At 34.3% G+C, this 14,775-nt stretch overlaps 1 protein-coding gene across 1 annotated transcript; it reads right to left on the reverse strand.

Annotated features, from left to right (window-relative positions):
* Window positions 1–8,859: 8,859 nt before the first annotated feature.
* Window positions 8,860–12,556, reverse strand: LOC122587342 (protein NUCLEAR FUSION DEFECTIVE 4-like). Its single transcript, XM_043759478.1, has 3 exons — window positions 12,028–12,556; window positions 9,912–10,828; window positions 8,860–9,589 (listed from the first exon to the last, which is right to left on the reverse strand). Exons 1-3 carry the CDS (start codon window positions 12,358–12,360, stop codon window positions 9,112–9,114), a joined length of 1,728 nt encoding a protein of 575 aa, XP_043615413.1. The 5' UTR covers window positions 12,361–12,556; the 3' UTR covers window positions 8,860–9,111.
* Between the last annotated feature and the right edge of the window lie 2,219 nt (window positions 12,557–14,775).

The raw sequence follows: 14,775 nt of genomic DNA on the forward strand, positions 1-14,775 counted from the left end.
ATATTTTAATAGTTATATATATTATTAATGGAGATGGATTGATGAACATTATCTCGTATGCGTGGCGAGTCACTATTCGTCCATGTTATATCCGGAATCGTTATTTGGATTTTGTTATATCACATTCTGTTTAAAATTTCAACTACAATTACTTATTGACTTTAAGCATATTTTTTTCTTTTTAGGGTTTCCAACCGATATATTGAAACTTTTTCGTGACCATATACACACCCGTACCAGTACTCAGATTTTGTCATATCGTATCATGTTCGAGCTTTCAACTACAAGTTAATTATTTATTTTTTTTCTTTTGAGTTCCCAACTAACATACTACAACTTTTTTGTGGTCATATCTCATCTCATTACGTATTACTATTCAGTTTCTTTCACACTTTTTTCTTCCACAAATATAATGAAAAAACTTTCATTCAACATTTTTTCTTTCATTTTTAATTTTTGATTTATTTTACATAAGAAATATATGTATTGGTTCCAATAAATATGTATTTCACATGCCGTTAAAAAAAATAATAAAATAAAAAAAATATGTATTTCACATTCTAAAGGTTTTATCTAACATATATAGTGATAATAATGATTGAAAGTTTGCAATTCGCACAAGGAAACAAATTTATCAACGATATAATGATTTTTATTTAAGCAGTTAAAAGTTCAACATGAATACACTAATTAAAATAACACAACTGTTTCAATATGGGGCCTGAATTTTGCTATTTCTCTTTTAAGCTACAAAAAGGATTTATTAAAAGTTTATTCTATTTATATTCGAAAATGCAGTACAAGTGTTAACGGTCTATCTTAACCTTGTACTTGATTGAGTTTATCATGCTACACTTCCCATGTAATACATGTATAAATTTATTTTGCAAACCAAGTCACCGATTGGGTATTAAGCTAGTTATTACTCCATAAACTTTTACCAAAAATGTTATGAACAGAAAACGATGTTAATCTTTTACTATAAATAACATACGGAGTATTTACGTTTTAACAAGTAATATGCAAAATTTTGAGGTAATATTAGCTCAGTCTTTGCAATAAGATGGTAATTGTTAAATTCTAGCTTCGACTCCTAGCAGATGAATGCTCTTAAGAAAAGAAGCTAGCATCATACAGTCCATATTACAGTAACAATATATTCATCCCTATCAGCTGAAATTTCCTTCTAACAATATCAAAGATCCAACTTCAATTCTCCGGATCAGAAATCTATCGAATTAACATTACGTACCTGGATTTCAGACATGCATCATTCGCACCCAACCACGGTGCAAAAACCTTGTTGCCAACAAAAAACCAAGAGACAAATAATAAACACAAACACAATTTATAAAAAACAAACCAGGTGCGAACAAAAACGTGGTGTCTCAAAAGCATAACAAACACACGATAAACAAGAGAAGTTGAAACACAAGACCACCAAATTTATATACAAGTACTTAATAAAACGCATAGAAAGAGCCGCAAAAGTTCCTATTTTGGCATAACTTCCTATCCTTCTCTACAGTGAGCTTGAGCATGTCAGTACTAAGCTGACGTTACTGAATAAACTTCAGAGTTGCTTCTGCAGATGGGTCAATAATTAATCCACCCGACGTCATCATCTTCAGTGAGCTTCTTCTTCTTCTTTAGTTTATCAAAAGGCAGATGTCCGTCCTGAATAAGCTCAAGAGTTGCTTCTGCAGATGGGTCGATAATGCACTGGACATCATCATCATTATCTTTGGTCTTCTTCACACCTTTAGTGACCTTCTTGTTCTTCACGTACTAGCTTATCACCATCTGCTGCCTTTAGATGGGTCGCCTTTTTGTGTTTGTGGAGATTCTCCAAGATGTATGATGTCAGCCTGTCTCTCATACTCACATCAGAAAGAAAACCACATGAGGCACATTTCAGCTGAACTGTCTGAGTTTTGGTTATTAATATCTCAGTCTCCGGGTTGCCACAACCGTAGCACAGGACATATGTCTTAATGAAATTGTCTAGAAGACCGACCAGTTTTGATAGCCATCGACGATCAAACTTGGAATGGACTCCAAGCTCATACCCAAAATATTTGACAATGTAAGAAGGGGGCCTTGCCGAAGCTTTGGCAACATCCACCATGTTGACTATATACATTTCCATGATCCGGCACCATCCTTGTTATCATCATTGGCATCATGTACCGGTACAAGGAATCATCGCTGTAGCTCGCATTAATAATGGTCTGTAACGACAACGCCATCTTTGGTTTGACTACAGAAAGCGTATGTGGACAATCAATAATATCAGAGACAAAAGACAACTAACAGAGGTACGTGATATGTAACAGAGTTTTATTATTATGGCACAAAAACTGAATCAGCAATTAAATTAATGCTGAATGTAGGTTGCTGCATACAACCTAACTGTTTTCCAAAAGATGAGTTTCTTCCTCCCAGTAAATTAACATCGATCAATAATTAATTTACATTATCATAAGGATACAATTACAGACCAATACAACATATATAGACATAGATATAAAGATAATTAGATATGTATGTATATGTAATCGGATTGAAAGAGATAAAATCAAAGAGAGTTATATACTTACCGAGATCGATCAAATGGAGAGAGATGAGAGAAGACGTACGTGTGTTTGAGAGAGATATGGAGAGGGTTGTTAGGGTTTTCAATATATTGTGGCCGATAACTGGTACAATAGGTATTATGTTCGAAACATTATACGAGTAATTATTGGAAAAGAAAAATGATAAAGCCTCGTAACCAATCCCCTGATTTTCCTTATATCACAATCGCTAAAAACTTATGAGGATTGATCATTACCCATCCACTAATTATCTTTCATCACCATCCCCTTGATTTTTCCATGTGGCTTGATCCTATAATTAGGAGGATTATTATGTTGATTAATTAGAAGAATCCATCATTACTCGTAATTATTATAAGATGTATGGTAAGTATATATAGAGAATCCTTATTTTGAGAACCATTTTTTTTGTAAGAACGATGAGAACTCTTAAATAATATACTTGTTCACATGTTTTTTGTTATTCATTCACATGTGAAATGATATAAAAAAGTATGTTATAGAAGAAACTTTTTTTAAAACCTTCAAAATAGCTTTTTATGAACTTGTGAATGAATATGTTAACGTTTTCGTTCACATGTTAACAAATGGGTATATATAAGGTTTTGAAAAAAACTTTCTTCTACAACATGTATTTTTATATTATTTCACATGTGAATAAACAAAAATAACATGTGATCCAATATATAATTTAAGAGTTCTCAAGGTTCTTACAGAAAAATGGGTTCTCAAAATAAGGTTCCCCTAATGACGAAGATTATCTTGATTCTTAAGAAAATAATAATAAAAAAAATTATACCGTATAAGAATTTCCCCCTTTAAAGAATCCTTATTCAATAATAATAACTAGCAAAATGTGGCCCAACATTGTGGGGCTTCCGTTGTCGTATTATAACAGTTACTTATTTTAGTGTATTTTGTGGAACCTTCAACAACTAAAATAAAAAATATAAGTCACTGATAAGTTTGTTTTAAATATATATTTATTAAAAGACAAAACCACTTTGGCTTCCTTTTGATTGTTGCGAGGTTTTTTATATTGTGACTATGTTTTGTTACCGATGATATGTCACTTTATATGTTAGCTAAAAACTTTGTTTTAGTATATTAATTGTAAAAGGAAAAAATTGTGGAAAAAAAACCAAGAGAAATTGTCACAAATCGTCCTTGTGGTTTACTCGATTCGCATTTTCGTCCCTTGACTTTTTTTTTTTATCACTAAGTGTCCCAGGGCTATTCATTTTCATTGCTAGTCGTCCCTGCCACTAACAACCGTCATTTTTTCTCCGTGAAACCCCCCACGTGCATATCACGTGAGGATATAAATGTCCATTTTTACACTTTTATATTCCTCATCTCACCTTCATCCCCATTTGCATCTATTTATCTATATTATCCTTCCCAAAACCAGTCAAAGATTTGTATATATATATCACTTATATATCACATATATGAAAAATAAATAGAGAACATCCCTTATCTTTTTCATATTTCTAGATCTAAACATCCATCAGATATGCATCTTCTTCTTCACGGTGCTTAAAAATATCACAAAAATAAAACATCATGTACCTTCTAATTACTTTTGCTTGTTTTGATTATAAGAGAAAGTCGAAGACGATGACGAGAAGTAAACGACGGATGTTGGCGACGGTAGTGGTGGTCCTTAGCAAGACGTGGTGCCGACGAGGGTATCCCAGCGCTGTTAGTGGCCGAAATATATATGTGTGTGTGTGTGTGTGTGTATGTGTGTGGGGGGGGGGGGTAACACTCCGGTGAGAACACTCTTAAAATAAGAACAGTGAGGGCACCTTAAAAACATCATTTTGATGCATTAAAAGTCCATAAAATTAACATTGTGCATAACTAATTATCATTATTTAAGTGTTTAACAACACATTCATCCGTCAAAATCGAAATAATCATGTTTTTTGTTTTGTGCATCAATTTTGGATGCATATTCATCAAAATGATGCATCTAACAAAAAACGTGATTTTTTTCGATTTTGATGAATCAATGTGTTGTTAAACACTTAAATAATGATAATTATTTATGCACTATGTCAGTTTTATGGACTTTTAATGCATCAAAATGATGATTTTAAGGTGTTCTCACCGTTCTTATTTTAAAACTGTTCTTATTTGATTGTCCCTTGTGTGTATGTATATATATATATGTATATATATTACTAGATATGGAATAAGCAAAAGTAAAAAATGTGTTCTCAATAAGGAGAAATCAATTTTAATTGTGAAAGGAAAGAAAGAAGAAAACGAATGCATCTTGATTATAAAGTGTGGAAGAGTTGATGAATGGTGATGAAGCTCTTGGAAACATTTGAATAGGATCTTTGGTACATGGATTTAAAATTGTCTGCAAATTTTGTATAAAAAATTGAAAATGGAAGAGGCAAGAATGACTTTTGGTAAAAGATTCATGTGATTATATTTATATATGGGGTCATCAATTTAGATGGATTTAGAATACATGACAAGAATTTATATGACTAGATGGTTGCCCGCACGATGCGACGGCAACTTCTAAAAGAATGTTGTTTAAATGTAATAATTCAAAAAAAAACTGACGTTAAACCACGACCAACAAATCAAACCACAACTTGAAAAAAATTAACCAACAACAATAATACCATCCCAAATAGCTGTTCAAAGAGCATCTAAATAATAGCCTTTAATACTGACAAACAACATAAAAAAAAAGCAAAGAATAACCCGAAGGATCTAGACCAGCTTCCATCACAATACTTATTATTTATTGTTTATTTTGGTTTAGAACTCAAATATAATTCAACAATAAAGTTACTATACCACCTCTTTTATTTTGTGACAAATTTGAAGATTCACATCTGAGACGTCATGTCCAGCTAGTTGGCAACACGCAACACTTGCAAAAATGATGCTTCCCGATACAAAGATGGTCAATCTCCGTCTACTTAACCACATACCTAAAATAACCAATGACGAATTACCTAACAATATGTACGAAATCATAAATATCATTACATGTGGAATACGAACCAAAGAAAGAAAAATGTCTGCACTAATTTAGATAAGATAAATTTAGAAAAACGTCTGCACTATTTTATTGATCACAAAATATTACAATCTATTCACACTTCGTCTATGGTGGACATTCCCACCCTTTACAAAATCAATACTCTAAACATTTATCATATGTTATACTTTAGTACATCAATCCTACAATTCTATACTACATCATACTAATTCTAATCAATATAATCACACCCTTGCACTAAGTCATAGCAAATTACACCATCTGTTAAACAAACATGCCAACATCAATTTAAGTACCTAAAAACTGAATAAACGCCCATATCACTTTCATCCAGTATAAACCTGTAACACTAAATTTCCCACTTTGTCTTTAACTCTTCATAAGCACTACACTCTTTAAATCTCAATTTAAGTAACCTCGACTTTATACCTTCCAAAATTCTGTCCTTAAGAATCTCCTTTGAAACATTTTTTTGGCTAATTATCCTGGCATTTCTTTCCCTCCATATCCAATACACACTTGCAGCAAATGCAATACGTTGTACCACATGCCAAACAGTTTTGGGACATTTAAATCTCAATTAAACTAAAACTCAGGAATGCATTTAATCAAAGAGTTCAATTAAGCTACACATATTCACATCATGTGTCACTAATTACGAAATGAAAAAAAACTGGGTTGCAGGATTGTAAATGAAATCTGGCATTTCTCATGTACCCAATGACATACACACTATTTAACTGGGTTGCAAGATTGCAAATGAAATCGATAACTGGGTTACTACTTGATGCTATTCTATAAAACGCACATACACATAATATCATTAATTTCAAAAATAAAATATAGTTTACCTTCATCTCTTATTACTGCATGGTAATATCAAATACATAAAAGTTAAGCAAAAAGAAGTAAAATCCAACCAATAATCAAAACTTGGAGAAAAGGGATAAAAAACACAAACCTGTTTCTCATTTATTAACCACAGTAAAACATGACATAAAAATATCCCAAATTTTGGGTCAGAAATAACTAACAAACGTGTACTAAACTCGAAAAAAAAAAGAAGAAACATAAAAATAAGACATGTGTTACCCTATGAGTGGTCAAAGTTAACTTTTGTAAAAGATAGTTTGCGCAACTCTTCCATGTCGTATCTGCATCATAACACAAATCGGTGAGAAGCAAAATATGAAAACATATTAAAAATTTAATTATATCATCGATCACTTTTCAATATCTTTGAAGTCAACAAAAGATTTTAAAAACCCTATAGACCTGGATATGTGGAGGCGCATATGGTGATGGTATTGGCGGCGCATATGGTGGTGGTTCTGTCACAACGAAGATAAAGAAGGGGTAGCGGGTCTGTTTTTTGTGCATGTGTGATGATGGTCATAGTGACGTCGGTTTGGTGGCTACGACATGGCGACCGCCGACAGTGTGGTGGTTGCGGTGGTGGTTACGACATGGTGCCGGTTACATTTGTTTCAAAGATATGATTGCCGACGGATAAGATAGAAGGATTTGGTGGTGGTGGTGATGATGAGGATTTCGGCTACGGTGGCTGATGGTGAGGATTCTGGGAAGTCAGAGAAAAGGAAGAGAAAGAGCCGATGGTGGATGTGTGTGTTTTTTGGTTCAAGAGAAGAGGATTTGGCGAAAAGGGTATTTTTGGTATTATAAAATGTCAAGGGTATTTACGGTAATTCAAAGACAGAATATCTAAAAATAGAAAAGGGGCTTTTGCTTTATTAGATAGTAGAGATAATGGTAGAAAAAGAAGGCAGGGAGGCCCACGAGATAATAACAAGATAGGAATGTGTATTATTAGAGGTGAAATGGCTAAAATGCCCTCATGTGCAATGCACATGATAACTTGACGGAGATTTTTTAACGGAAGTTAATGGCAGGGACGACTGACAATGAAAATGAATAGCTCAGGGACACTTAGTGATAAAAAAAAAAAGTCGAGGGACGAAAATGTGAATCGAGCAAACCACAGGGACGATTTGTGATAATTTCTCAAAAACCAAATAATGTTACATAATGGTACATAATATAGCCACGAAAAAATTGTAATATATTGGTTGGAAACCCCAAAAAAAAACTGTGTAGAAAACCAATAGTTAACGTGTAGTTGAAAAATCTGAAAAGGGTGCGATATGATAAAAATCCGAATAGTATACAAATCGTGGACACGAAAAAGTTGCAATATGTTAGTTGGAATCCCAAGAGGAAAAGACTATGCAAAAAACCAATAACTAACCTGCAGTTGAAAATTCAAACGGGATATGATATGACAAAATTCAAATAATAGTTTGAGATGCACTGCAGACGAATAGTAACTCGCCACGCAGACGGTTAGTATTCATCCCTCACTTCGTATTAATAAGATATATAATGTAATGCACTTTCTAAACAAAATACATCAAGATTACAATTTATACGAACGATTTACGGATAAAATAACACTACTAAGTGGGAAAAAAAACGGGAAAAGGGGAGGGACCCGTGGCCCGCTAAAGATCCGCCATTCATTTGCCATATTGACCGTAATGTTGGCGAATATCAATAGGTCTAACGTACATTGTTTTAACCGATTTCATGCTAGAGAGTCTCTCAGCGAATATATCTCCAATTAAAACCCCTAGATGTATCACCCAGAGGAAAATAAACTCACACTGAGACCTCTTTGTGTAAATACACGTCTCCTTGGCTCCTTGCCACTAAACCACTTGGTGATGATTATAAAGAGATTGGTGAGTACATAAGGCCCAACAGATAAGGTGTTATGAAAATCTGATTGAGTAATGTTCATAAATGAATTAAGTCCACTTTTGCAGAAAAGGGCACATCCTGATCCAGGGGAAAACACCCATAAGAAACCAGATACTGCAGACACGGGTAAGATATATAAAGAGTAGTAACATGCTCGCTTTTTTTAATCTTAATTTTGTTGGTGAGTTTAGTGTCATCAAGCCACATGCTGCAAGCTAATTTTATTCCATTTTAGTGTATTAGCATCTTTCTTATACTTTGAAAAGATTTGGGAACATTAGAATGCTTATTAGCAGTCACCTCTCAAAAGGTTAGGGATTTTGAGTAACTCAAATAACATGTCTTCAAGAATCCAAATGTGTATCGATAACACGACCATACACGATATCTGTAAATGCTCGAGTAGGTTAACTCCATGGGGGTTATTTCATTCTAAGAAAATTCACTCCGTTTCACTAATGATAATAAAACTCCAACTTTAACAAATCACTAATTCTATACAAGTGTTATCACAAAATTTAGTGATGTCACTTGTATTATCAAACTGGTACAGAATTCATTCAACAAATACAATTTGTATGATACTACTTTTGGAGCCCAACATACATTCATGATCTAGTAGTGTACAAAAGAAAAAAAGGCTCCATCTTATGATAATTGAATCGTTCGAGCCTAACATACATGCCCTGATTCCTAATGAGATTATCGAACTTGTGAGTTCCCATAAAGTTTCGCATAGACTCTCTTAGTCCTGTAGACAACGATCATGCTCAAGAAAAATGCCATTAGACAAACAACTGACAAGATCCCACAAGTGATGGAGTAGCATATAGTCCCATAGCAACTGAGTGCTTCACCATCTGTGAGAGGGTGATTGGATGTCGCATTTTGAATCTTGGCTTCATAGTCGTAAATGCCACTAGCAATGACACCCGAAAAGACTAGGGAACCAGCTGGGCTAGCTAGTGTGAGAAAATTGTACAACGCACCAAAACTCTTTAACCCGAATAACTCTGAGGCAGCAGAGGGCACGATGGCCCAATGGGCCCCATAACAGGACCCCATTACTATTGAAACAACATAGATTGCCCCAGGTGCACCCATGGCATAATAGAAAAGTGAACAAGCCATCACTACTTGAACCGCAGCCATTGCTACTGGTCTTGGGTATGCATACTTTCTGTTGCCAAAAAGAAAAACAAACATTATGTTTACTGGTTCCAAAAGTTAATCACTGAAAGGGAAGAAGATTCAGCTTAATCTGCATTACCATAAGTGAACTCAGGTAGGGAACTAAGGTACCCAATCAACACCTGCACCATGTAGCCGCTAACTTAATTCCTCTCAATCATGTTGCCTCATTAGGAAAGAGATTAAAAACTGAGGCAATATTGATTGGCTGTTTTCAAGTTACTGGCCACATCGCAAAAGCTGATTGGGTAACAACATGACCTGCATAAGTTCACAAAATTTGCTACGGGGTTCCACATATGTGAACGTACCTTACAATAAGTTCGGAGAAATATCCACCACCAACACGACCAAGGAAGTTCCAAATGCTGATCATGGATACAAAAACATGAGGTTTTTCATAACCTAAAGATTGACACATTTGACCAAGATTATCTATAATGGTCAAACCCGACCCTGAGGCCAGAACTAGAGAAAAGAACATGAGCAAGAAATCGGCTTTCACCAACGCCTGCATCAAAGTAAAGTCCTCCCCTCTTCTCGGCCCTTTCTTTACCTTCACGGCTCCATCAGCAGCTGCTTGGACTAATCTAGCTTGCAAGTGCGATATTCTCTTTTCCCGTTCATTATCTGGAAGTGCATCAACCCCCAAAGGTGTCTCGTCTTCTACTTCACTCAAAATAACTTCGTTTCTGTCATAAGCTATTGATTCTTGCTTCTGACTTTCACTAAGAAGGCTTTCCTCTGACTCAGGTTTAGAGGAGAAAAACACCAATGTAACTGGAATTGCAACAGGAAGTAAAACAAGAATCACGAGCCCCATTGTGAGAATGGTGAGGACGGTTTGACTCAAATCGACTAGATCTTGTAGAATTAAAACAGCCAAAAGATAAGCAGCAAGAATGAGACAAACACCATACAGAGCTAAGAAACTCATGTTATCAGATTGTCTAGCTTGTCTATGACCACCAACAGGCCTAATCATGAACATAACTGCAGTGATCACGATTGTGGGACCCACTGCTACTACGAAAATTATGGAGGCTTCATCGGGGAAATTGAACATGGTGTAAACTTGTGTTAAGATAGCACCGCTCAAACCCGCAAAACCCTTGAGTATTCCTACTACGGGTCCGCGACTTTTAGGAAAATTCTGGACACCCGAAACAAGAGCTCCTGTATTGAAATAGGTCTCACCATTTGTTCCCACGAATATGCATATGCATAACTGCAAAAAAATCAGGAATTAGAAGAAAAATATCTTTTAGATTTACTTGACACTTTAATATGCTAAACATTGCAAATTTACATGAATATGGATTGACATTTAGTCATATAGATGCTGATTCTGTTCCAAAAGAGTTAAAACTTTTAATATTCATAAAGTCAAACTTGGTACTTTTAAGATTCAAACTTTATATCTAGCTTTTGGTCTATGAACCTCAAAATTGTTACATGACTTGCATCCATTATATTCTTGCAGCAAAAGCAATTGTTCACAAATTGGAAACTCGAAAGACCAAACTATTGCATTTGACTTTTAAAAGTCAACGATAGATTTCAAGAACCAAACTTGGTATAATGGTATCTCTAACTGAATGGTACTTGGGATTCTTAATCTAAACACTTAATTGAAGACTCATCTGGATAATCATATATACAAAAATCACTAACACTTATAAACAATCTTCAATATAAGATTCTTTTTTTAATCACAATTTATTCACAACTACTATGTTTCAGTACATACATATATATATATATATATAGGGGTTGAGTATTGTAAAACAAGTATTAAAGTAAAACAAATAAGACAAGAAGTTGACCCTTAGATCATGGTTAAATTTATGCACGAAGATTCACGAAGTAATTAATGTACGATGATTTTCATGATGCACGGTAATTATCACCGAAGATAACCTATTGTTTTATGTGTTTAACTTTAATAGTTGCTTTATTTTACCTAAAACCTACACTCCGGTGAGAACACTTTTAAAATAAGAACGGTGTGAACACTTAAAAACACTATTTTGATGCATTAAAAGTCCATAAAACTAACATAGTGCATAACTAATTATCATTGTTTAAGTGTTTAACAACACATTGATCCGTCAAAATCGAGAAAATCACGTTTTTTGTTTTGTGCATCCATTTTGGATGCATATTCATCAAAATGATGCATCCAACAAAAAAACGTGATTTTTTCGACTTTGACGGATCAATGTGTTGTTAAACACTTAAATAATGATAATTAGTTATGCACTATGTCAGTTTTATGGACTTTTAATGCATCAAAATATAGTTTTTAAATGTTCTCATTTGTTTTTTTTTAATTTGGTTCTCATTTGAGCCACCCTATGTATATATTAATATATATATATAATGATGTAAACTTAGATATACAGAAATAGAGATAGCGAGACTCACCACCCACAGAGGCAAAGGAGGCAATGTATGATTAACAGTGAGCCAAACAAGACCATAACCAAAGAAATTTTGAGCAACCCCAATAAAAAGAACAACCCAAATGGGAGCAACTTCACACAAACTGCCAGCTACAAAACCAATAGCATCACCAATATCTTTAGCCACACCCAACATAGCAATCTGTCTTTGGTTGTAACCCATGGCACTCTTGATCACTGGTGATATACTTCCATACAAATACCCAATTCCAGAACATGATTGCACCCACATAGATGCCACAAATACTAGCCATCTATTGTTCACAAAACTCTTGGCCTTTTCTTGAAATCCCATGTTTCTTTGCAGTTTCAAAACCTCAAATTTATGATCAAAAAGATGATCAAGATTGCATGCAAATGACAAAAACTGCAAGGGATTTTTGATTTACGTAATAAAGGTTTAATCTTTTTATTAAAGAAGATTATGGGATTTCATATGAGAAAGAATTGTAATGATCTTTCTTTTTGCCAAATTTTGTGTTACTTTAAACAAAGAAATTTTCTTGGTCTAGGAAATAATCAAATGTAAGTTGTTGACTATTAGTTTTTTTTGACTTTTTTTTATGCCATCTTCTGCAGTTTTTGCAATTATTTACTAGATTGTATATTATTTTCTCAATGTATCGGCTGTCTCATGTTCTTTTAAAATTCTTATTTACTGATCTTTTAAAGATTTTTGATATTTTATGTCACTTTTGTTAAACGTGCGGCAGCCATGAAACTCTAGCTGTTTTCATTATCACACCTACCTCCTTGTCTCAAGTAGTACTTTTTTTTTTTTTTTTTAAAACAGAAGGGTCGGGCCACGGGTATCCGTACCAGTTACCGTGGACCTAAGACCCGTTTCTCTCCCCCTTGCCCGCCCCACGCGGTAAATGCTTCACGAAGGTCCAAAAAAACCTAAAGCCTGTAAATCTCACGCCCGAAAGTATCGTACCTGAGATCTCACGGATAAACGTCCAGGTGTCCAACCACTGAGGTAATCAGTGAAGGACAAGTATTACGGATTTTATTATGGATTAAAAAAATCATATAAATGCCATTACATGCGTCAACCTTTTTTTCTTCTTTCTTCAAATTAAATGGTTGATATATCTAAAGTCTATATTAATATATAAAACATCAAAAACCATCATTTTTTTTTCAATCTTTTCAGATCATTGAGTTGACGTATCTAAAAATCTATAATGACCTCTATTGATTGATACATATATCATTTATAAAAAAAAAAATTTAATAAAATAATTTACAACATGCATCTTATCAAAAACCATCTTTTTTTTCTATCTTTTCACATTATTGAGTTGATGTATCTAAAAATCTATAAGAGCTTTCACAGTGGGAGACACTCATTCTCCAATAACTAGTCTCTGTCAGCACTACATCAGCTCCATATCAGCCCAATGACTAATCAAGGACTAATTCCCCAAAACACCCACAATGTTATAACTAGTCTAGGACCCACCGTTTACTTATTTTTACCTTTTTAACCCAATATTCTATTATCTATTTAATTATACACTTTTAACCCTCTAACTTATAAAACTTCAATTTTATAATAAAAACACAGTGAAAAATTTCATTAATAAATAACATACAATACAATAAAATAAAACATTACTACATAATACGAACATGTGATCAATAAAAACATAAACACACTTAACACTAACACATTACTAACAAACACACTTAATACTAACACGTGATCTATAAAAACCCATACGTAAGACTAACACTTGGAGTAGTCCGAGTCCACAGTACTGTCATTGTCATTGCGATAGATGTCCGATATGGTTCAGGAGACCCGACACGGTCGTCGGGTTGCGAAAATGCGTACTCCTCCCCAGGGTCAGTCAGATAATCACCAGGACGACCACCACCGATAGCGCATTGCCAGTATAATGCGTGGTCTAGAGTGGAGTTCAAAGTGTTACTAGCAGCGGTAAGCTGGAAAACATTTTGATTGAGTCAGTCGATGTGCCGCCGAACATAAATAATATACTCAACTTCGACGGCGTTACGAGCATGTTCTGCAGCTTGAAGTCGTTCAATTTCGGTTGTGAGTGCCGCTATGTTTGAATGCAAGTTGTCAATGACATTGTTAACTGCAGATCTATTTGTATCATCTTCAGTATGTGATCTTGCATGCCCATTTTTGCAGCGTGAACGGTCATGTTTGGTATGTTATTTGCCATGGTTCTTTTGTGAGTGTGTGTTATTTGTGTAGAAGAGTGTGTTTTTTGAGAGAGAAATGGTTTGTATGGTAAATGGTTGTATATATATATATATATGATAAATAGGGACCAAAAGTGTAAATGTTTTTAACTTATCAAATATGGCCGTTTCAGGGACCATTAGTGTAAATTTTTTTAATTTTTGAGATTTATCCGTTACATTGAAACAAGGGAAAAAAAATCGATCAGCACTCGCCTGTGCAGGGACAGAAGCCGGAGAACGAAACCGAGGACGAGTCACACCTAACGGTGTGCACTCGTCCTCGATGCACGAACGAGCGGGGAACGACTTTGTTGTGAGAGCTCTAATGACCTCTATCGTTTAATACATATATCATTTACAAAATATATTCTTAATAAAATAATTTATGACGTGCATTTTTTAAATTTTAAAATAAATAAATTATCTTTTTTACATCAATCACTTTTACATAAGTAACATGTTTCACCTTGCTGTTGTCGTTGTTACACCT

This window comes from Erigeron canadensis, chromosome 2, assembly GCF_010389155.1.
Source record: "Erigeron canadensis isolate Cc75 chromosome 2, C_canadensis_v1, whole genome shotgun sequence".
Lineage (NCBI taxonomy): Eukaryota > Viridiplantae > Streptophyta > Magnoliopsida > Asterales > Asteraceae > Erigeron > Erigeron canadensis.